At 41.2% G+C, this 23,266-nt stretch overlaps 1 protein-coding gene across 1 annotated transcript in view; it reads right to left on the bottom strand.

Annotated features, from left to right (window-relative positions):
* Positions 1–23,266, bottom strand: part of Map3k3 (mitogen-activated protein kinase kinase kinase 3) — a 92,645-nt gene that overhangs the window by 13,821 nt on the left and 55,558 nt on the right. The window contains exon 7 of the mRNA XM_038327927.2: positions 483–616. Coding sequence (XP_038183855.1) covers positions 483–616 — 134 coding nt within the window. The remainder of the gene's footprint in view (positions 1–482; positions 617–23,266) is intronic.

Raw genomic sequence — 23,266 nt, forward strand, 5'->3', positions numbered from 1 at the left:
CAATAGATAACTAATACAGCTATTAGCAAAATCATGTTATTTTATCAGTCCTACAGTCTAATTTACATATATACACCTTCATCGAAAAATAGTAAAACTAAAATATAGCCAATAAAGACATAACCTGTCGTCAGTTCAGGGTTGTTCCTAGCTAAAACTGCTGACTGAGACCAGACCACTGTCAGAAGTCTGCAAACAGTACTTTGCATGGTGGTTTGCAAGGGGCCTAGTGAGAGGCCCTAAAGAGGGGATACCATGAAGTGCTCACCCAACACTAGTGAGGATAAGAAATTTAGATCTCATCTTTAAAAAGAACTAACCTTTGGCCCCTCAAAGGAATAATCCATCTTGGGGCAGGTTTAGTTTTCAAAGAACTATGGGATGGGCATCAAATTCCTCAGGTCTGTTATGCGTCACTGAGAGGCCTCATCACAACCTTGGTCTGAATGGGTCCTGGTACATCCTATTCCCCCCATACTCACACACTGCTCACTGGTCTCTGGGATGAATTCGCCTTCACTGTTGATGCTCGTATAGGATCCCTGCCGGGCAATGTGCTGTTGTCGCTCAGGTACATAACCAGGTGGAGGAGAGCTTCGGCCAGGGTTCTGGGAGCCTAGAGCACAGAAAGAAGACCCTTTAACAACAGAGACAACATGTGACACGAGGAGAGAAGCAGGTCCAGATAAAAGACTGGGCCCAAGATATCAGGGATGTAACTCAGATGGTCATGGCACCAGAGCCAGCATCTTCAGCTCAAGGGAGCAAACAATACCCCTTCCTTTTACAAAGTAACTTTCAGAGATGAAACTTTAGTACTCTAAAGTATATAGAACTAAGAACCCTGGTACGAAACATCAATCAAAATTAACTCTGTGACACAAGTTAGAAGTCAGTCAGCTTTTAAAAAATGCTCTTAGAACCTTGAGATGGTTCAGCAGGTGAGGGTATTTGTCACCAAGCCTGACAACTTAAGTTCATACCCCAGGACCCACATGACAGAAGGAAAGAACTGACTCCTACACGTATTCTAACCTCCACACATACTGTGGCATGTTTGTGCACATGTACATGTATACACAAACATACACACACACACATAATAAAAAATTTAATGTTCTTATATATTATTCATAATGTATTGTGGAAATTCATTCCACCAATAACTTTGGAGTACCAGCCTTAGGGCGTGGCTTTGTCTGTGGACATGATCTCTTAAAAGGAGATAGACAGAGGCCACATGCTCTTTTGGGTGATGAAGACCGGGTCAAGTGGTGTGAAGCAGCATGTGGCCAGCTCCTAGCTCCATGAGTCTGCTTTCCCCATAACCCCCTTTTAAATAAATTGTCATATACATATATCAATTTATTTTATATCTATCTTTGTGGTACTCGCTACAATAATGTCACATCTTCCTCTTTCTCTCTTTTGGGCACCAATGCTACTAGGTGCCCTAGGAAAATGATCATTTCAATCCTTGATACATATAATTAGGAAATAAACTTCAAGATCACAAGCAGATGCCTGAAACCCTAAATAATAGCAAACCCAATGCATATATATCTATCTCAAAAGTTTAATGTATAAATTATGTATAAGAGATTAACAATAACTAGGTTGGCTGGATGGTGCATTCCTATAATCCCAGGACATTGGAGAAAGGAGCAGGGAAACTGAGCTCCAGACTCTCCAGACTAACATAAGTTATATACCAAGACCCTTCTAAAACAAAACAAAGACAAAAACACACACACACACACACACACACACACACACACAAAACACCACCAGGGCTGTAGCTCAGTGGAATAACACTTGCCTAGCATATGGAAGCCCAGGACTACACATTGCAAAACAAACAACAAAAACGCAAACTAATAAAACAGAACAATTATAACAAAATACTATAATAACATTACCAGCATTACTACTCTTAAGAGCCATTAGGTCAAAAATGGGTTACTTGAATGCAAGTACTAACAATACAATACAATCTGAAAACTGGGATAGTCATTAAGTGACAAATGAGCCAGCTTCAAATATATCTTGGATATATAGGATAAAGGCATATTTCAGGTAAAATGGTATAAGATTTTATCATGATACTTGAGAGTAAAGCCCATTTTAAAATTTATTGCTGGGCCTGGAGAAACAGCTCAGCAGTTCAAGGTCCAGACTTCTCTTGCAAAGCATCAGAACTGGATTCCCAGCATCCATGTTGGGTAGCTCACAATTGTCTATAACCCCAACACCAAGGGAATCTGATGCTTCTGGCCTTAGCTGGCACCGGCACACACACATACATATCCACACCCAGATCCACACATATATATGCATAATTAAATATAATACATCTTAAAAAACAAACAAAAAATCCAAGCAAGGTAGTGGTGGCACACCTTTAATTCCAGCACTTGGGAGACAGAGGCAGGTGGATCTGAGTTTGAGGCCAGTCTGGGCTACAGAGCAAGTTCCAGGATAGCCAGGGCCACACAGAGAAACCCTGTCTTAAACAAACAAACAAAACAAAACAAACAACTAAAAAAACAACCCCCCAAGACAAAAAACTCAGGCCAAGTGTGGTATTTTACCTCTTTAGTCTCAGGCAGATCTCTTTTGAGTAGCAAGTTTCAGGTCAGTCAAGGCTACAAAGTAAGACCCTATCTCAAAAAAAATTTTTTAATTAAAAAATAAAATAAAGGGGGCTGGGGAGATGGCTTGGTGGTTAAGAGCATTGCCTGGTCTTCCAAAGGTCCTGAGTTCAATCCCCAGCAACCACATGGTGGCTCACAACCATCTGTAATGGGGTCTGGCGCCCTCTTCTGGCCTTCAGACATACACACATACAGAATATTGTATACATAATAAATAAATAAATATTTAAAAAAAATAAGAATGGTTACCCAACTCACAGGTTATATTAAAAAAAAAGAAAGAAAGAAAAAAAATAAAATAAAGCTCACTGTGTGTGGCAGTTAGGATAAAAGTGGCTACCATAGGTTCATATATTTGAGGGCTTGGTCCCCAGTTGATGGAGCTGTTTTGGGAATGACAGGGTGGGCCCCGGTTTCGGGTGTCAATGAAGGTGGGTTTTGAAACCTTTGAAGTTTTAAAACATGGGCCTAGCCAGGCAGTGGTGCTACACGCCTTTAATCCCAGCACTCGGGAGGCAGGGGCAGGCGGATCTCTATGAGTTTGAGGCCAGCCTGGTCTACAGAGCTAGTTTCAGGACAGGCTCCAAAGCTACAGAGAAACCCTGTCCCGAAAAACAAAACGAAACAAAAAACAAACAAAAAAGCTGGGCCTAGTGTCTCTCCCTCTGCCTGTGCCTTATGGATCAGATGTAAGCTCCCACCGACTGCTCCAATGTCATACCTGCTTGCCACCATGCTCCCTACCATGATGGCCATGGACTCACCCTCAGAAACTGTAAGTAAGCCCCCAATTAAATGCTTCTTTTTATAAATTGCCTTAGTTATGGTGTCTCTTCACAGCAATAGAAAAGTAATTAAGACACTGTATTTTTGGTTCCCCCCTCACTCTCGCTCTCTCTTCTGTCTGTCTGTCTGTCTGTCTTTGTATTTTTGAAACAAGGTCTCACTATGTGGTTCAGGCTGTTCTGGAACTCACTATGTAGACCTGGCTGGCCTTAAACTAAGAGATCTGCCTTCCTCCCCCTCCCAAATTCTGGAATTAAAGGTGTGTACTACCACACTCCATCTTAATTTCATTTATTATTTTCTGACTGTGCCAGATGTGGAGGAACATGCCTGTTGTTTTGCTACTCTGGAGGCTGAGGTAGGAATATCTTGTGAGTTCAGTGAAGCCATCCTGGGCATAAGTATAAATTAAAAAAGAAAAGAAAAGAAAAGAAAAGAAAAGAAAAGAAAAGAAAAGAAAAGAAGTCAGACCTGATGGTACATGCCCATAATCCTTACATCTGGGAAGCAGAGATGGGAAGATCTGCTACACAGTGAGTTCACAGCGTGGGACATAAAAGATCATGAATAAAACAAACACTAAATTCTGAACAGTTGATTGGTGGTAACTGAAACTGAAAAAAAATTATAAGCAAGAGGTCCTTGTGCATTAGTTTATCAGCTTAGTTCTCTGGAGCTTTGGGCCCCAACATTTTGAAACTGTGATCCAGGAAGAGCTAACTGGATATACCTGTACATATGTCTCTGGGGCTCTGTTCTTTCAACCAGTACCTACTCTATCTGTATCAGATGAGAAGACACTGAGCTAGGCACATATCTAGAATCCCAGAACTCAGGTGGTTGAGGCAATACCAGCTTCAGTGAAGACATTATGGACAATGAAAAAAGACTTTCTCTCTCACTGCCACTTACTCTCACAATTCCTGACTATTATGAGTACATGCTGCCCTTAGTTAGAAGTTTCCTTTTTGGCCGGGTGGTGGTGGCACACACCTTTAATCTCAGCACTCGGGAGGTAGAGGCAGGTGGCTCTCTGTGAGTTCGAGGCCAGCATGATCTACAAGAGCTAGTTCAGGACAGGCTCCAAAACAACAGAGAAACCCTGTCTCGGGAGAAAGGAAGGAAGGAAGGAAGGAAGGAAGGAAGGAAGGAGGGAGGGAGGGAGGGAGGGAGGGAGGGAGGGAGGGAGGGAGGGAGGGAGGGAAGGAAGGAAGGAAGGAAGGAAGGAAGGAAGGAAGGAAGGAAGGGAAAAGAAAAGAAGTTTTCCTTTTTGTTGGGGATTCACAGTAATTGCATCATTTGATTCCAACAATTGGCAGAAGACCTTTGGCAAACATTCTCTGGGTAACTCTGAGGTACTCTGCAAGGTATATTTATATTATTACTTTAGGAAAAAAAACACAATATTTAGAAGGTTCAAGAAAATACTAACAGGGCCAGTGAGATAGCTCAGCAGGTAAAGATACTTGCTACTAGGCCTCACAACGTGAGTTCAATCCTCAGGACCTACATGGTCTAAAGAGAGAACTGACTCTAACAAGCTGTCCTCTGGCCTTCATATGTGCTCCTTTAGCCCTTATTTTTGGGGGGGGGGGACATATTTATCCCACCATGAAGAAAGCCAGAAACATAACAACCCTCTCTTCTCTTATACCCTCTACCTCTCCCCTACAACCCAGAAATCCCTGGACACCAGAAACGGTAACATGCCACCCCATAACAAACTACTTCCCAGTCTAGTTCAGGACTATGGCACTAGGTTTTCTGGGCTAAAACTCTGCAGGCAAGGTGTTTCATGGAATTGGCTAAGAAAGCAAACAAGTTTAGCAGCTGGAGATGGAGAAGAACTTGATTCATTCTACTCTAGAAGATGTGACCACTCAATGCCAGCGTCTTTCTTTCCTGAAAAAAAATACTAGTTTCAGAAGGAAAATGTAAAATACACCCTGTTTTGTTGTGGTGGTTTTTTGTTTTTGTTTTTCGAGACAGAGTTTCTCTGTGTAGCAGCATTGTCTGTCCTAGAACTCACTATGTAAACCAGGCTGGCCTCGAACTCACAAACATCCACCTATCTCTGCCTCCCAAGTGCCAGGATTTAAAAGCGTGTGCTACCACTGCCCAGCTTGGATACATACTGTTTTAACTTTGTATATAGCTCATTCAGCCTGGGCTCCAGGACAGACAGATGGAAAGTACATTTATAGTGCAAGGGATGCTGAAAAGTCTAGCTGAGGTACTTCTAATACTATGAGAGAATATACTGGACGCAAACATATGGGTCTCAACAAAACTTTCTGAGCCAGGGATTCTCTTCCTAAAGAAAAAAGGACCAACAAAAGGAAGAAAAACGCTTGACACCCACCCCCTCAAAAAAAAAGTATAATAGGTTAATCCTTGAAAATGCTGGAGCTTTTGTGTTTTGAGATAGGGTTTCACTATATGATTCTGGCTGGCCTGAAAGACCACAGAAGCCTTGAACTCACAGAGATCTACTTGCTTTTGCTTCTCGAATCCTAGGATTAAAGGCACATGGGGAAAAATGGGATTTTTGTTTGTTTGAGATAGGGCTGTATACAGCAGGCTAGACTTGAACTCATTCTCCTTCTTCCATCTCCTGACAGGTATGACAGGAGTCTCATACCTGGAGCTTGAAAGATAACTTCTAAGGAGTCTAAAGTATTCTCAGCATTAAGAGACTCAGTTCTTCATTCTTTCAAATAAAGTCAGTTGCTCCAACATATGACTCATTCAGATGTGCTGAAGACATTTGATAAATTTACTGCCAAGAACACTTCCAATTGATTCATGGAGGCATCAATCCAAGGACGTAGTCTCAGATGAGAATACTGACATAAAGCTATGAAATGGTCCCGAAAACAGGCAAATAATTTTGTGGATTTCATGTCTCAACATCTCACGCACAGAGGGAAAGCTACAATTATGAAGTAATCAGCTCCTGAGCCATGGTACTGAAATGACCTCAATAGCCTGCAGGAGACAGTCTATCCAGGTATTTAAAGCCTTATAAGAAATTGAAGCTGCTCTTAGTATAAATTTAGGGATTTTTTTTTTTGTAAACTCACAGAATAATAAAATCAGCTAAAATGACCCCTGCCTCTCTCTTGTGTGTCTGAACCTAGGAATCTGCTTTTCTCAACTCTCTCACTAGGTTCCATAATCTGGAATTTTACATTGAGTCTCTTCTCCCTGAAACAAGTTTGGGAAGTTCTTTTCTAGCATTTTAACCCCAAGATGCTCTGAAATAAGCCTAGAGCAAATTTTTTAAAATGTCTTTTATAGCCAGGTATGGTGGCAAAAGCCTTTAATTCCAGCACTTGGGAGGCAGAGGCAGGCTGTTCGAGGGCAGCCTGGTTTACAGGGTAAGTTCCAGAACAGCTAGGGCTGTCATACAGAGAAACCCTGTCTCGAAAAACAGCCCCCTCTCCAAAAAAAAAAAAAAAAAAGGCTCTTATAAGGGATTAGTTAGAAAGAAAAATTCTTTCTTCTCCTTGATATTTGACACTGATCTAAACCATTCCCTCTACTACTAGCTCACAGAATTCTCCCTTGCTTTTATAGTTGGGATGAAACTAGCACATATGAGGCCACTGCTGCAGACACAGGAGGGCCTAGGGGAAAGAGCAAAGGTTTTCTAGACTTTTATTTCCAGCCAAAGACTTTCACTTTTTCCAATCCACACTGTGGCCTACAGAAAGCCAGCCTTGTTATCTGATGGGCGACATGCCAGGGGCTATTGTGCACAAGCCCACTGCCTGGAGCAGGAAAGGGAAGTCTCCCCAGACCAATGACTATCAGAGGAAGCAAATGGAAACACCAGGAGGTGGCATAACTGTTCCAGGGTATTTTCAGTTTTGTTTTTATCTTCATTTCAAAAATTCAGAGCCAATGAGAGGCATATCAGCAGCTGAGAACAAGTGAGGGCAGGAGCTGAACAGGCCATGATGATGCTGAACTACAAGACTTGATGGTCACATAATTACTAACAATGACCAGGAGTGAGCCAGAAGGCACAAAGCTCTACTATCAAAGCACAAGTGATTCCTTAGGTCTTAGAAGGCAATGGTGAGAGGATAAGGGGGAGGGGGGCTCCCATGGGACATCCTTTCCTGATACTCCAGGCTGACTATGCTGCTCTAGTCACATCAAGGGGCCCAGGCCAGTATCAAAGGAGAGCCCTCTATCTGCAGCTTCCTCTGAAGGCATTCTAAGTGGAAAGAGAACACCAGGGTTTAAACATGAGCTGTTAAAATCCCTCCACATTATGTTACTCTGCTAGCTGCTGCTGCTGCTGCTGCTGCTGCTTGCTGCTGCTGCTTCTTCTTCTTCTTCTTCTTCTTCTTCTTCTTCTTCTTCTTCTTCTTCTTCTTCTTCTTCTTCTTCTTCTTCTTCTTCTTCTTCTTCTTCTTCTTTTTTTTGGTTTTTCGAGACAGAGTTTCTCTGTGGCTTTTGAGCCTGTCCTGGAACTAGCTCTTGTAGACCAGGCTGGCCTTGAACTCACAGAGATCCGTCTGCCTCTGCCTCCCGAGTGCTGGGATTAAAGGCGTGCGCCACCACCGCCCGGCTCTGCTAGCTTCTTTAACCCAAAAAAGCCAAGCAGAAATAAACTGTTCCCAGAATATGGGTGATTCTTTTGCTTGTGCTCTGACTTAAGGCTAAAATGCAATCTTCTCTTCTCAGAGAACCCTTATTAGGAAGCTGATGGAGGCAGGAAGTTGCCTCCACAGAGATTTCTAGGGCTTTGGGTCAGTGTTAATGTGTAGGTCACCGCAAGTACAAAGAGGTATTTCTAAATCCTTTTCTCTTAGGGGACAGATGAGATAGGAGAGTAATCAAATATTTTTTTCTTCTTCAATAGAAAATTGTAAGCGATATTTCCTGACCTGCTTACATGGGGGAAGACTGCAAAACTACTTCTCAATCTTGTTTTCCCACAGATACTGACAACAACCTACACTTCAATTCTGAAGTAGCTACCACAACTATACACATTATAATCTTATCTAGAACTACAGAAGAACCTACTATGAGAAGAAAAGAACCTCTGGAATGAAGGAAGATGACCATTTTATTTTCTCATTGTGTTTATGAGTGTTTGCTTGAACATACGTCTGTGCACTATGTGCATGTAGTGCCCACACAGGCCAGAAAAGGGCATCAGATACCCTTGGGACTAGAGTTACAAGTAGTTGAGAGCCACAGTGTGGGTGCTGGGAATTGAACCAAGGTCCTCTGAAGAGCAGTCAGAGCTCTTAACTGCAGAACCATCTCAGCAACCAAGCTCAGGTATTTTCAGATATGACATCGGAGATGTAGTTCAGCTGGTAGAGTAATAGCCTAGCATGCATAAAGCCCTGGATTCTATTCTCAGCTCCAAATAAACCAGGCATGGTAGTGCATGCCTGTAATCCCAGAAGTAGGGAGGTGAAAGAAGGATCAAAAGTTCAAGATCATCCTTAGGTACATAATGAGTTTGTGGCTAGCCTGGGACACATGAGACCCTGTGTCTGTCTTTCTGTTTCTCTCTCTCACACACATGTACACATTACCTTACATGCATAACCCCTGGAAAACAACTGTATGCTTGTGGTGAGTTCCACATTTTAGGATGATGGTAAGAATAATCTTGCCGGATGGTGGTGGCACACACCTTTAATCCCAACACTCGGGAGGCAGAGGCAGGCGGATCTCTGTGAGTTCGAGGCCAGTCTGGTCTACAGAGCAAAAGCAAGTTCCAGGACACGCTCCAAACTAAAGCTAAAGAGAAACCCTTGCTCCAAAAACCAAAAGAAGAACAGTCTTGCCCTCATAGAAGACCTAAAAGAAACTTAAGAATGCCCCTGATTCTCCACAGCGTATTGTGAAAACCACTGAAGAGTCATGTTCTATCAGTGTTATCTCTGAATGTCTCAGATCTACTTGTTCCTTGTCTCTCTCACTGCTCCCAGACGAATCCAAGCATCTGCCTTCTTTCATCTATATGGTTTCCTGGATCCAATCTAGCCCTTCCAGTCTGTCCTTCACACTTCAGCCAGAACAGTCTTTGACAATGCAAATCTGAATGTCATTCTACCTTTTCATCATTACTTAAAAACCCAATGACTTTTCATTGCTTTCAACAAAGATTAAAATAAATCTTCATTACTATCCATAGGACTCTTTTTCCTCTCCAGCTGAGGCCTGCTCTCCTTGCTCCTGTCTTAGCACTCCAGACATCATCTCTGTCTCCAACCTTTCTCTAGCCCTTAGTCTCAAGAAACGTAGTATCTCCTGTCCAAAGCCCTTGCCCTCAAATCTCTGCACTTCCATATGTACTTTAGGCGGTAGCCTAAGGTTTCCTGACCCCAAGATCAGGTCCTGCTCTTCATTTGCATATTCATGCAACACCACACAACTTTCGAGCCACAGTTTGTAACTATATACTGATCACATTATGACAAACAAACATTTTTTTTCACCATATACAAGGTCCATAGCACAAAGCCCATGTCTTTTTCGTATCCAAGTTTCTGGACCATAACTGATTTGTTTGGTAATGAATGAACAAAGATAGAGTTTGGTGGGAAAGATAATATAACTAGCATTCTAATAGAGATGAGCATAAGGCACAAAAATTTTCTGTGACTTCCCACCAACTACCCCCTAAAAAATTTTCCTAGGTATAGTCAAGGGTTCTTAGAAAGTGGCCTTGGGATATTTTCTTGGCCTTCTCTTTGCCTCTTCTTTTTTTGATTTTTTTAGATAAGGTTTCTTTGTAGCTTTGTTGCCTGTCCTGAAACTAGCTCTTGTAGACCAGGCTGGCCTCGAACTCACAGAGATCCGCCTGCCTCTGCCTTCTAAGTGCTGGGATTAAAGGTGTGCGCCACCACCGCCCAGCCTCTTTGCCTCTTCTAAATATGTCAGCCTACATGGACCTGAAAGACGAACATTCTCCAAAGCTTATCCTTTCAAGTCTGCCTATGGAAATCTTCCAGAATCTGGAGAGTCCAGCTCTTCCATAGAATGCACTTTCCATGTTACTCTAGTAGAAATTAATTCCCATTTGGCCAGGCATGGAAGAAGCTGGATATGGTAGTGTATGCTTATAATCCCAGCACTTAGGAGGTACAAACAGGAGGATCAGTTGCTTAAGGCTGTTCTATAAGTCTAAGAGCAACTTGAGCTTTATTAGACTTTTCTTTCTTTTTCTTCAAGACAGGGTTTCTTTGTGTAGCTTTGGAACTCTGTAGACCAAGCTGGCCTCAAACTTCTAGAGATCCACCTGCTTTTGTCTCCTGAGTGCTGAGATTAAAGGCATGTGAAACTGTGTTTTTATTTTTTTACCCTATTTTATTTTACCTGCATGTATGTCTGTGTGGGGGTGTCAGATCTTCTGTAACTGGAGTTATAGACAGGTGTGAGATGTCACGTGGAGGCTGAGGATTGAACTGGTTAAGAGCCACCGAGCCATCTTTCTAATACTTTTTACTTTTAAAACCCAAGCTCCCCCTTTCCAGGTTCCACTCCTTCCATACCATATCTATAGTTTCTCAAACATAGACGGTATATTTTGGAGCCCACCATGTTCTTTTGCTTGGTTAGTTGTTCTTTTATTTATGTATTTTATATATGAGTGTTCTATCTGCATGTATGCCTGCATGCAAGAAGAGGGCATTAGACCCCATTACAGATGATTGTTGGAAATTGAACTCAGGACCTCTGGAACAGCAGCCAGTGCTCTTAAGTGATAAACTATCTCTCCAGTCCCCATGTTCTTTTGTGATGATGCCTAGTAGGTGCTCTTTCCTATGTCTGGAATGCTAGTCTTAAATCTTTCTTTGTGCTTCAGTTCTGATGTTCCCGTTTCTATTTCTCTTCTAGGCAGAATCTGTTTCTATGACCCTTGACCTTCAATGGGCTCCACTGTTTCGTTCATTCCAGGCCAACATGGTGCTCGTGGAATAAAAGAAGTCAGAACCTAGGTATGCTGAGATATAGGTGTCCATTTTCCAGATAAACAGAAACTATACAAAAATTCTATCTCTTAACATGTCTAGTCAAGGAAATGATTTTCACATATGGCTTCCTACAACACAGAAAAGGACCTTAATGGTCCAGCAGTTAGCCCTTGCTCCACCCAGGAATCACAGGTTCGTGCTTAGGGGCAGAAAACCCAATTCCTGCTCTGTATCAGTCTTCATCAATTAAAAAGATGAGGCTGCCCATCTTTCCTCTTCTATTTCTACAAAGACTTTTGGAGAGTTTTTTCTTCTGCTTCTCTACTTTCTCCCTGATACACCTGAAACCCACCCACCACTCACTAACCCTTATTCTATGGGAAAGAACAGGAGAAATGGGTAATTCCTATGTTGCCTAATTTCCCCAAGTTGGCTTCAAACTCACAATTTTCCTGTTTCAACCTTTGTGAGTGGCTGACACATGCTACCATTCCTGAAAGTGAGAACACCTTGGGCAGCGTGTAGACACCATTTCAGTCCTATCAGTATAAAGTCTCCAATCCTCAGAGGTCTGTTTACTCTTATTCAGATTTGGAATTTTATTAATTTTGTGAACATTTATTCATCCACAGTCTAAAATTTAGTAAATCATAACTTTGCTACTGTAATTTGTTTCTTTTCAAATATCCACATCTTTATAGTCATTTTTCAGTCTTCATATTTCTATCATGCACTTGCTATCTTGAACATTCTCCATGTCTGCCTGTCTTATTACTTTCTTCAGCAATTTTTTTTTCTTTTCTTTTTTTTTCTTTTTCTTTTTTTAGGGCAAGTCTTATGTAGCATAGGCTGGCTCCAAACTGACTATGTAGTCAAGGATAGCTTTGAACTACTAATATCTATCCCTTAAAATTCTAGGATTAAAAGTATACACTCCAACATCCAGTTTCTTTTCCAATAACTTGGTTTGTGTTTAAGTACTGCTTTTATTTTCTTGATAAAATATCTTTATAAATATATTGAGAGCTATATTGTATTTCTACTTAAAGTACTATTCTAATTTTTTTTCAAGACACGGTTTCTCTGTAATTATTCTAATTTAAAAATTAAAATTTAAGCCAGGCATGGTGGTACATGCCTTAATCCAGGAGGCAGAAGCAGGGGGATCTCTTGTCTACAGAAGGAGTTCTAGGACTCTCAGGGCTACACAGAGAAACCCTGTCTCAAAAAACAAAACAAATAAAAGGAAGGAAAAAGAAAAGAAATCTGAACTAAATTACCACATAAATCCACATATTTCTTAATTCTCTTCATAGTGTATTATTGAAAAAAATACTATGCAATAATGACCTTTTACAAAATTACTATACAATAGAGAACATTTGCCTAGAAGGCACAAGTTCTGGCCAGGTTCAAACCACAGCAGTGCTAAAAAAAAAAAAAAATCAAAAAACCAAACACACACACACACACACACACACACACATCCACATACCACATACAAGCCAAACCCAAACAACTTGTATCAAAACACACATGGAATTTGAAAAGGTATTGCTTTCTTAAGACTTTGTATTTTGAATTTTTTGTTTGTGACAGGGTCTAAAAGGTCTAGGCTGGTTTCAAATATCTAATGTAGCTGAGGATGATCTTGAACTCTTGATCTTCCCGCCTCAGTCACCCATGTGATGATACTGCAGATGGTGTCATTATATCCAAAAAATATTGGGTTTTGCTTTGTTTTACTTTTTCAGACAGGGTTCCAAGAAGTCTGCATGTGTTTTGATGCCCAGTCTTCCATGGTTTCTAGTTTTACTAAATTGTGATTAAAACAGTACTCTTGCTGTGGAATTATGAAAGTTTTCTTTTTTTCTTGTTAGTGTGTACAGCTTTTGTTTATCTACTTTGAGACAGGGTCTCACTGTGCAGCCCTGGATGGCCTGGGATTCTATGTAGATGAGGCTAGTCTCAAACTCATAGGGGTCTGCCTGTCTCTGCTCCTGAGTGCTAGGGTTAAAAGTGTGCATCACCATGCCCAGCTGTTTGATTTAAGACTACGAGGCTTTGGCTTATCTGTAACTCACTACATAGATAGAGCAGGCTGGCTTTACACTGTGGGCATTCTTTCTGCCTTTGCATCCTGAGTGTTGAGTTCACAGGAACACTATCATATACACGTTTGGGAGGTTTCATTTAATATCCTACTATAAGGGCTATGTTTATAAAAAAAAACATTTTCTTGAATGGAGGCCTTATCCTCTCTGAGGAGTGGCAAGGGGTGGACTGGGGAGAAGGCAGGGGAAGTGGGAGAAGGGGAAGGGAGGGGAACTAGGATTCATATGTAAAAGATTGAAGCTTGGACTATCTGTGAGGTACCTGGCCATAGGCCATGAGCTACCTTACTGGAGCCCATTCCCTATGGTAGGATGCCATGCTCAGCCTTAATGCAGAGGGGAGGGACTTAGTCCTGCCTCCAATTTAATGTGCCAGACTTTGTTGATTTCCCATGGTAGCTCTTACCCGCTGGGAGAAGGGATAGAGGGGTGAACTGTGGATGGAATTTAAAAAAATAATAAAGACATGGAAAATTTAAAAAAATTTCAAAAATGTTGGATATGCTGGCTCATGCCTGTAACCCCAGAACTAAGGGGCAAAGGCAAGAGGACTGTAAGTTCCAGGGCAAACAGAACCACTAACTGGGTTCCAGAGAAGCCCAGGTTAGAGTGAGACCCTGTCTTTAAAAAAAAAAAAAAAAAAGAAGACTGGTAAAGAAGCGAAGTGAAGTTGAAGAGTTAAAGAGACAGCTCAGTGGTTAAGAGTACTTGCTGCTCTTAGCCACACGGCAGTTTACAATTACTTATAACTCTATTACTCTATTTCCCGGAGCTCTAATGCCCCTTTCTGGCCTCTGAGGACACTAGGCATGCACGTGATACACATACACACAGGAACTCACACATAACACACTGAAGAAAAAAAAAACCAAGGTGGAAATTTCTTAGCTTTAGGCAATCAGATTTTTAGGACATTCTGCACAGGATCTTTGCTGGGTTCTGCCTCTTTCTCTTCCACTAGTTTATGAAAACATGCGTACCAATTATTTAAAAATCTGAAATCCACTTACATTCAAGCATGCAGATTAGAAACATTTACTATGAGTGCCTGAGTTCTAAAAATTCCTTAGAGGGATGTGTCATTGCCTCGGTAGCCCATTTTCTTGCTGTTCTCTCAGGAAGAACATCACTCACAGAGAGTGGCAGCAGAACAAGGTTCATACCTTCCCAGACTCAGCTCAGGATCTGCAGAGAGCAACTACGTTTGACAGCATTCTGCTCATGTGGAAAGGGAAAACTTGGCTTCCTAGTGACAACAGGTGTCTCAGAACATCAGGGTAGTAGGCACATGCAAATGTTTGATAAGTCAGGTTTCTTTTAGATTTTAAAAAGATTTATTTTTAGTTTTACACACACACACACACACGTATTTACATGTAAGTGTAGATAACCATCAAGGTCTAAAAAGGGAACTGGATTTACTGGCGCTGGAGTGACAGGAAGTCAAGAAGTTTTGAGCCACGTGACATGGGTGCCTGGTGTGGGAAGTCCTTCTGTGTATGTGTTGCTTTTATTGGTTAATGAATAGAGAATCTGTTTCAGCCAGTGGCTTAGCAGAGTAGAGCTAGGAGGAAAAACTAAACTGAATGCTGGGAGAAAGGACGTGGAGTCAGTGAGACGCCATGTAGCCACCGAGGGGAAAGACTCAAGTTGTCAGTGGAAACCTTGCCGGTAGGCTACAAACCTCATGGTAAACTATAAAATAATGGAAATGGGTTAATTCTAGATGTACAAGCTAGCTAGCAATATGCTTAAGCTATTGGCCGAACAGTATTGCAAATAATACAGTTTCTGAGTAATTATTTTGGGTCTGAGCAGTCGGGACAGGTGCCAAGAACTGAACTCTGGTCCTCTAGAAGAGCAGTCCCTCCTCTAAACCATTGAGTCATCTCTCCAACAATCAGATTTCTATCTTGATAAAAATCCCACAATTCAAGAAATGGACTTTCTTCTCAAACCTTGTGCTGGGTAGTTTTCATGTTAACTTGACACAAGCTAGAGTCATCTGTGAGGAGAAACCCTCAGTTAAAAAAAATGCCAACACCCTAAGCTTTTCTGGCTGTCCAGTGGGGTGTGTACCCTGCTGCTGGCTTTCTTTACCTCATTCCACCCTGCCCCTAAGCACTCCTTTTCATCTGTGAGGTCCTTGGAGCCCCCAACTCAGCCTGCTTCGGGACTGAGGAGTCCGGGGAGCCAGAGGGAAGTGTTCCTGCTGCTGGGGCTTCTTTGTACCTTCCCACAATGCCTCCCAAGCCCGCCTTTTTGTCTCTGAGGTCCTTGGAGCCTGGCAAGAGGCCCTGCTCCTGTGCTGAGAGGATCCAGAGAGGTGAGTAAGGTGGCCGTGCTGCCTGATGGTTCAGGGGAACTCAGTCCAGGCCCCCTCCAAGTCCCTAAGCTTTTCTGAAAGTCCAGCAGGGTGTGTTTCCAGCTGCTGGCTTTCTTTACCACATTCCACCCTGCCCCCAAGCACTCCTTTTCACCTGCAATATCCTTGGATCCCCCAGCACAGCCTGCTTCAGGACTAAGGGACTCTGAGAGCCTGCTCCAGTGCTGAGGGGACCTAAGAGAGGGCAGACCAAGAAAAACTCCCAAGTACACAGTCAGCCACAGCAAAGATTGGACCAAGACGCCAAGAATGTATGCTGGCCTCATTTGAAGGAAGAAATGGGCAGGCGCCAATGCAAGAATCCCTCCAGCATCCTGAAAAGAAACATGATAACACCAGAATCCAGTGAACACGCAACAGGAAGACTTGACAATCCTAACCCTGAAGAGGTAGAAGAAATCGACTTTAAATGTAACCTTATGAAAAGATGGAGAGCCTTCAACAGGAAGTGAAAAACTCCCTTAAAGAAATGGAAGAGAGGGGCTGGAGAGATGGCTCAGAGGTTAAGAGCATTGCCTGCTTTTCCAAAGGTCTTGAGTTCAATTCCCAGTCAACCACATGGTGGCTCACAACCATCTGTAATGGAGTCTGGTGCCCTCTTCTGGCCTGTGGTCATACACACAGACAGAATATTGTATACATAAGAAAGAAAGAAAGAAAGAAAGAAAGAAAGAAAGAAAGAAAGAAAGAAAGAAAGAAAGAAAGAAAGAAAGACAGACAGACAGACAGACAGACAGACCGACCTTGACATTAACAAGGACAAGCACTGTGACAATTCAGAGACCAGTTGAAACTGGGTCGTTCCCTGCCACTAATCTGTGTGAGTCAATGACGCTAAAACAAAGAAGAAAGAAAGAAAGAAAGAAAGAAAGAAAGAAAGAAAGAAAGAAAGAAAGAAAGGGAAGAGAAGACAAACAAAAAGTTAGAAGAAATTAATAAATTCCTCAAAGATACCCAAGAAAACCAAGAAAAAGCAATCAAACAGGTAAAGGAAACAGTTCAAGACTTGAAGACCGAAATGGAGGTAATAAAGAAAACACAAACTAAGGGATGGCTGGATATGGAAAATCTGGGTAAACAAACAGGAACTACAGAGACAAATATAACCAACAGAATACAAGAGATAGAAGAAAGAATCTCAGGCGCTGAGGATACTATAGAGGAAATAGATTCACTGATCAAAGAAAACAGCAAATCTAACAAATTTTTAACACAAAACATCCAGGAAATTTGAGACACCATGAAAAGACCAAACCTAAGAATAATAGGGATAGAAGAAGGGGAAGAATTTCAGCTCAGGAAATATATTCAACAAAATTATAGAAGAAAACTTTCCCAACCTAAAGTAGGATATTCCTATAAAGGTACAAGAAGCTTACAGAACACCAAATAGACTGGATCAAAAAAAAATCCACTCGACATATAATAATCAAAACACAAAACATACAGAATAAAGAAAGAATATTAAGAGCTGCAAAGGAAAAAGGTCAAGTAACATATAAAGGTAAACCTATCAAAATTACACCTGACTTCTCAATGGAAACCATGAAAGCCAGGTCTTGGACAGATATGCTGTAGACACTAAGAGATCATGGATGCAAGCCCAGACTACTATACCCAGCAAAGCTTTCTTTCACCATCGATAGAGAAAACAAGATATTCCATGACAAAAACAGATTTAAACAATACGTAGCCACACACCCAGCCTTACAGAAAGTACTAGAAGGGATACCTCAACCCAAGGAAGCCAACAACACCCACAATAGCACAGACATCTGACAACTCTCCACCAACACAACTCAAAGAAGGGAAACACACAAACACTACCACCAAAAAAAAAAAAATCGGAGTTAACAACCATTGGTCATTAATATCGCTTAATAGAAATGGACTCAATTCACCTATAAAAAAGGCATTGGTTAAGAGAATGGATATGAAAACAGGATCCAACACTGTGCTGTTTACAAGAAACACACCTCAACCTCAAAGACAGACACTACCTCAGAGTAAAGGGTTGGGAAAAAGGTTTTCCAAGCAAACGGACCTAAGAAACAAGCAGGTGTGGCTATCCTAATATCTAACAAAATTGATTTCAAACTAAAGTCAATCAGAAGAGATGGAGAAGGATGCTTTATACCAATAACAGAAACAATTCATCAAGATGAAGTCTCAATCCTGAATATCTATGCCCCTAATATAAAAGCACCCACATATGTAAAAAGAAACATTACTAGAACTTAAATCACACATCAAACCCCACACACTAATAGTAAGAGATTTCAATACTCCTCTCTCACCAATGGACAGTTCAACCAGACAGAAACCTAACAGAGAAATAAGAGAACTAACAGATGTAATGAATCAAATGGACTTAACAGACATCTATAGAACATTCTACCCAAACGGGAAAGAATATACCTTCTTCTCAGCATCTCATGGAACCTTCTTGAAAATTGATCACATACTCGGTAACAAAGCAACCATCCACAGATACAAAAAAAATTGGAGTAACCACATATGTCTTATTGGATCACCATGGAGTAAAGTTAGAATTTAACAATTCCATCCCCCAAAAGCCTACAAACTCATGGAAACTGAACAGTCAACTACTGAACCACCTCTTGGTCAAGGAAGAAATAAAGAAAGACATTAAAGTCTTCCTTGAACTCAACGAAAATGAAGACACAACATACCCAAACCTATGGGACACTATGAAAGCAGTGCTAGGAGCAAAGTTCATAGCACTAAGTGACCACATAAAGAAAACGGAGAAAGCTCACTTTAGAGACTTAACAGCACATCTGAAGACATTACGGAAAAAAAAAGCAGACTCACCCAGGAGGAGTAGAAGACTGTAAATAATAAACTGAGGGCTAAAATCAACAAAATAGAAACACAGAAAACAATCCAAAGAATCAATGAAACAAAGAGCTGGTTCTTTGAGAAAATCAACAAGATTGACAAACCCCTATCCAAACTAATCAAATGGCAGAGAGAAAACATGCAAATTAACAAGATCAGAAATGAAAAGGGAGACATAACAACAGACACTGAGGAAATTCAGAGAATCATTAGGTCTTACTACAAAAGCCTGTATGCCATAAAATTGGAAAATGTAAAAGAAATGGCCATTTTCTAAGATAAATACCATATACCCAAATTAAATCAAGACCAGGTGAACAATTTAAATAGACCTATAAGTCGCAAGAAAATAGAAGCTGTCATCAAAAACTTCCCAACCAAAAAAAGCCCAGGACCAGATGGTTTTAGTGCAGAATTCTACCAGAACTTCCAAGAAGAGCTAATACCTATACTCCTTAATGTGTTCCACATAATAGAAACAGAAGAGTCATTGCCAAACTCTTTTTATGAAGCTATAGTTACCCTGATACCAAAGCCACACAAAGACTCAACCAAGAAAGAGAATTACAGACCAATCTGACTCATGAACATCAATGCAAAAATTCTGAATAAAATACTAGCAAACCGAATCCAAGAACACATCAAAAAAATCATCCATTATGATCAAGTAGGCTTCATCCCAGAGATGCAGTGCTGGTTCAACATACGAAAATATATCAATGTAATCCATCATATAAATAAACTGAAAGAAAAAAACCATATGATCATTTCATTAGATGCTGAAAAAGTATTTGACAAAATTCAACACCCCTTTATGATAAAGGTCTTGGAGAGATTAGGGATACAAGGATCATATCTAAATATAATAAAAGCAATATACAGCAAGCCAACCGCTAACGTCAAATTAAAGGGAGAGAAACTCAAAGCGATTCCACTAAAATCAGGAACAAGACAAGGCTGTCCATTCTCTCCATATCTCTTCAACATAGTTCTTGAAGTTCTAGCAATAGCAATAAGACAACATAAGGAGATCAAGGAGATTTGAATTGGAAAGGAAGAAGTCAAACTTTCGTTATTTGCAGATGATATGATAGTGTACATAATTGACCCCAAAAACTCTACCAGAGAACTCCTACAACTGATAAATAGCTTCAGTGATGTGGCAGGATACAAGTTCAACTCAAAAAAATCAGTAGCCTGGGGTGAAGAGATGGTTCAGTGGTTAACAGCACGGACTGCTCTTCCAGAGGTTCTGAGTTCAATTCCCAGCAACCACATGATGGCTTACAACCATCTGTAATAAGATCTGGTGCCCTCTTCTGGCCTTCAGATAGAACCCTATATATATAATAAAAAAAAAAAATCTTTAAAAAAATCAGTAGCCCTCCTATACATAAAGGATAAAGAAGCAGAGAAAGAAATCAGAGAAATACTACCTTTCACGATAGCCACAAATAGCATAAAGCATCTTGAGGTAACACTAACCAAGGAAGTGAAAGATCTATTTGACAAGAACTTTAAGTCTTTGAAGAAAGAAATTGAAGAGGATACCAGAAAATGGAAGGATCTCCCATGCTCTTGGATTGGTAGGATCAGCATAGTAAAAAAGGACAATTCTACCAAAGGCAACCTATAGATTCAATGCAATCTCCAACAAAATTCTTCACAGACCTTGAGAGAACAATAATCAACTTTATATGAAAAAAGAAAAAACCCAGGATAGCCAAAACAATCCTATACAATAAAGGAATTTCCGGAGGCATTACCATCCCTGACCTCAAACTCTAATGAAATGAAATGAAAACAACTTGGTATTGGCATAAAAAACAGACGTTGACCAATGGAATCAAATTGAAGACCCGGATATTAATCCACAAACCTATGAACACCTGATTTTTGACAAAGAAGCTAAAATTATACAATGGAAGAAAGGAAGCATCTTTAACAAATGTTGCTGGCATAACTGGATGTCAACCTGTAGAAGAATGAAAATAGATCCATATCTATCACCATGCACAAAACTCAATAAAAATCTGACCACAATGAACCTGATAGAAGAGAAAGTGGGAAGTAGCCTGCAATACATGGGCACAAGAGACCACTACTTATGTATAACTCTAGTAGCACAGACAATAAGAGCAACAATGAATAAATGGGACCTCCTGAAACTAAGAAGCTTCTGTAAAGCAAAGGACACAGTCATTAAGACAAAAAGGCAACCTACTGAATGGGAGAAGATCTTCACCAACCCCACATCAGACAAAGGTATGATCTCCAAAATATATAAAGAACTCAAAAAAAGTAGACATTAAAATTCTAAATAACCCAATTTAAAAAAATGGGGTGCTGAACTGAACAGAGAATTCTCAACAGAAGAATTTCAAAGTTGAGGACTTGCTCAACTTCCTTAGCTATCAGGGAAATGCAAATCAAAACAACTTTGAGATACCATCTTACACCTGTCAGAATTGCTAAAATCAAAAACACTAATGATAACCTATGCTGGAGAGGATGTGGAGTAAGGGAACACTCATCCATTGATGGTGGGAATGCAATCTTGTGCAACCACTTTGGAAATCAGTGTGGCGGTTCCTCAGAAAATTGGGAGTCAACCTATCTCAGGATCCAGCAATACCACTCTTGGGAATATACCCAAGAGATGCCCAATCATACTACAAAAGCATTTGTTCAACTATGTTCATAGCAGCATTTGTAATAGCAAGAACCTGGAAACAACCTAGATGCCGCTCAATGGAAGAATGGATAAAGAAAGTGTGGCATACCTACACATTAGAGTACTACTCAGCTGTAAAAAAAAAAAAAAAAAATGACATCTTGAATTTTGCAAGCAAATGGATGGAAATAGAAAACACTATCTTGAGTGACATGACCCAGACCCAAAATATGAATATGGTATGTACTCACTCATTAGTGGATTCTAGCCATAAACAAAGGACATTGAGCCTATAGTTCGCGATCCTAGAGAAGCTAAGTAATACGGTGAACCCAAAGAAAAACATATATAGATCCTCCTGGAAATTGGAAGCAGACAAGATTGCCAGGCAAAAGTTGGGAGCATGGGGGTGGGGGTGGGATAGGGGGAAGGGGAGAGGGGGAGAGAGAAGGGAGAAGGGGAGGGTTGGGGAGAGCTTGGGGGAGTGGGATGGTTGAGATGAAGAAAGGACGGATATGGGAGCAGGGAAGATGATATCTTAATTAAGGAAGCTATTTTGGGGTTGGCAAAAGGCTTGACTCTAGAGGGGTTCCCAGGTGTCCACGGGGATGTCCCAGCTAGGAACCTGGGCAGTGGAGAAAGGATGCCTGAACTGGCCTTGTCCTGTAGTCAGACTTATGACTACACTGAATATCACCTTAGAACCTTCATCCGGTGACAGATGGAGATAGTGACAGATACCTACGTCGGAGCACTGGACTGAGCTCCCAAGGTCCAGTAGAAGAGCAGAAGGAGCGAGAATATGAGCAAGGAAGTCAGGACCATGAGAGGTTGGTTCACCCACTGAGACGGTGTCCCTGAGCTAATGGGAGCTCACCAACTCCAGCTGGACTGGGAATGAACGAGCATGTGATCAAACTGGACCCTCTGAATGTGGCTGACAATTGGGACAGACTGAAAAGCCAATGATAACGGCACTGGGATTTGTCTCTACTGCATGTACTGGCTTTTTGGGATCCTAGTCTATTTGGATGCACACCTTCCTAAGCCTAGATGTAGGGGGGAGGGCCTTGAACTTCCCACAGGGCAGGATACCTTGCCCTCTCTTAGGACTGGAGGGGGGTGAGGGAAGGATGTGAGGGGGGGGAGCAGGAGGCAAGTGGGAGGAGGGGAGGAAGTGGAAATTTTGAATGGTATTATTTATAAAGTAATAAAAAATTATTAGAAAAAAAAGCCTACATTAAGACAGGGTTGCAGGAGGCTGAAGAAATGACTCAGTTCAAGTCCCATCACCCACACGGTGGCTATCAATTGTCTGTAATTCCTGTTCCAGGGTATCTGACACCCTTACACAGACATACATGCAGGCAAAACACCAATGCACATTAACAGAAAAAAAAAAAAAGAGCTATAGGAAAGCCTGTAGGGCATTTAATCATCGATATGGAAGAGCCCAGCCCATTGTGGGTGGTACTACCCTGAGCTGGTGGTCCCAAGTACCATAAGAAAGCAGCACTCTTCTGTGGAGTCTTAATCAACTCCTGTACCCAGCTCCTGCCCTGTTTGGATTCCTGTCTGCCCTGACTGCCTTCAATTATGAACTGTGATATGAAGAAGTAAGCAAGATAAACCCTTTCCTCCTTAATTTGTGGCCATGGTGTTTCATCACAGCAATAGTGACCCTAACTAAGACAGACCCTGAGAAGTATCCGGAGGAACAATATTATATAATGCACAAGCCTGATTTAGAATTCTTTCCTGAAGAGGCCTAGTAGCAACTACCTAACTTCTTTGCTACTCAATTGTAGATACTGTGTTACTGCTTCCAGGATAAC

This window comes from Arvicola amphibius, chromosome 4, assembly GCF_903992535.2.
Source record: "Arvicola amphibius chromosome 4, mArvAmp1.2, whole genome shotgun sequence".
Lineage (NCBI taxonomy): Eukaryota > Metazoa > Chordata > Mammalia > Rodentia > Cricetidae > Arvicola > Arvicola amphibius.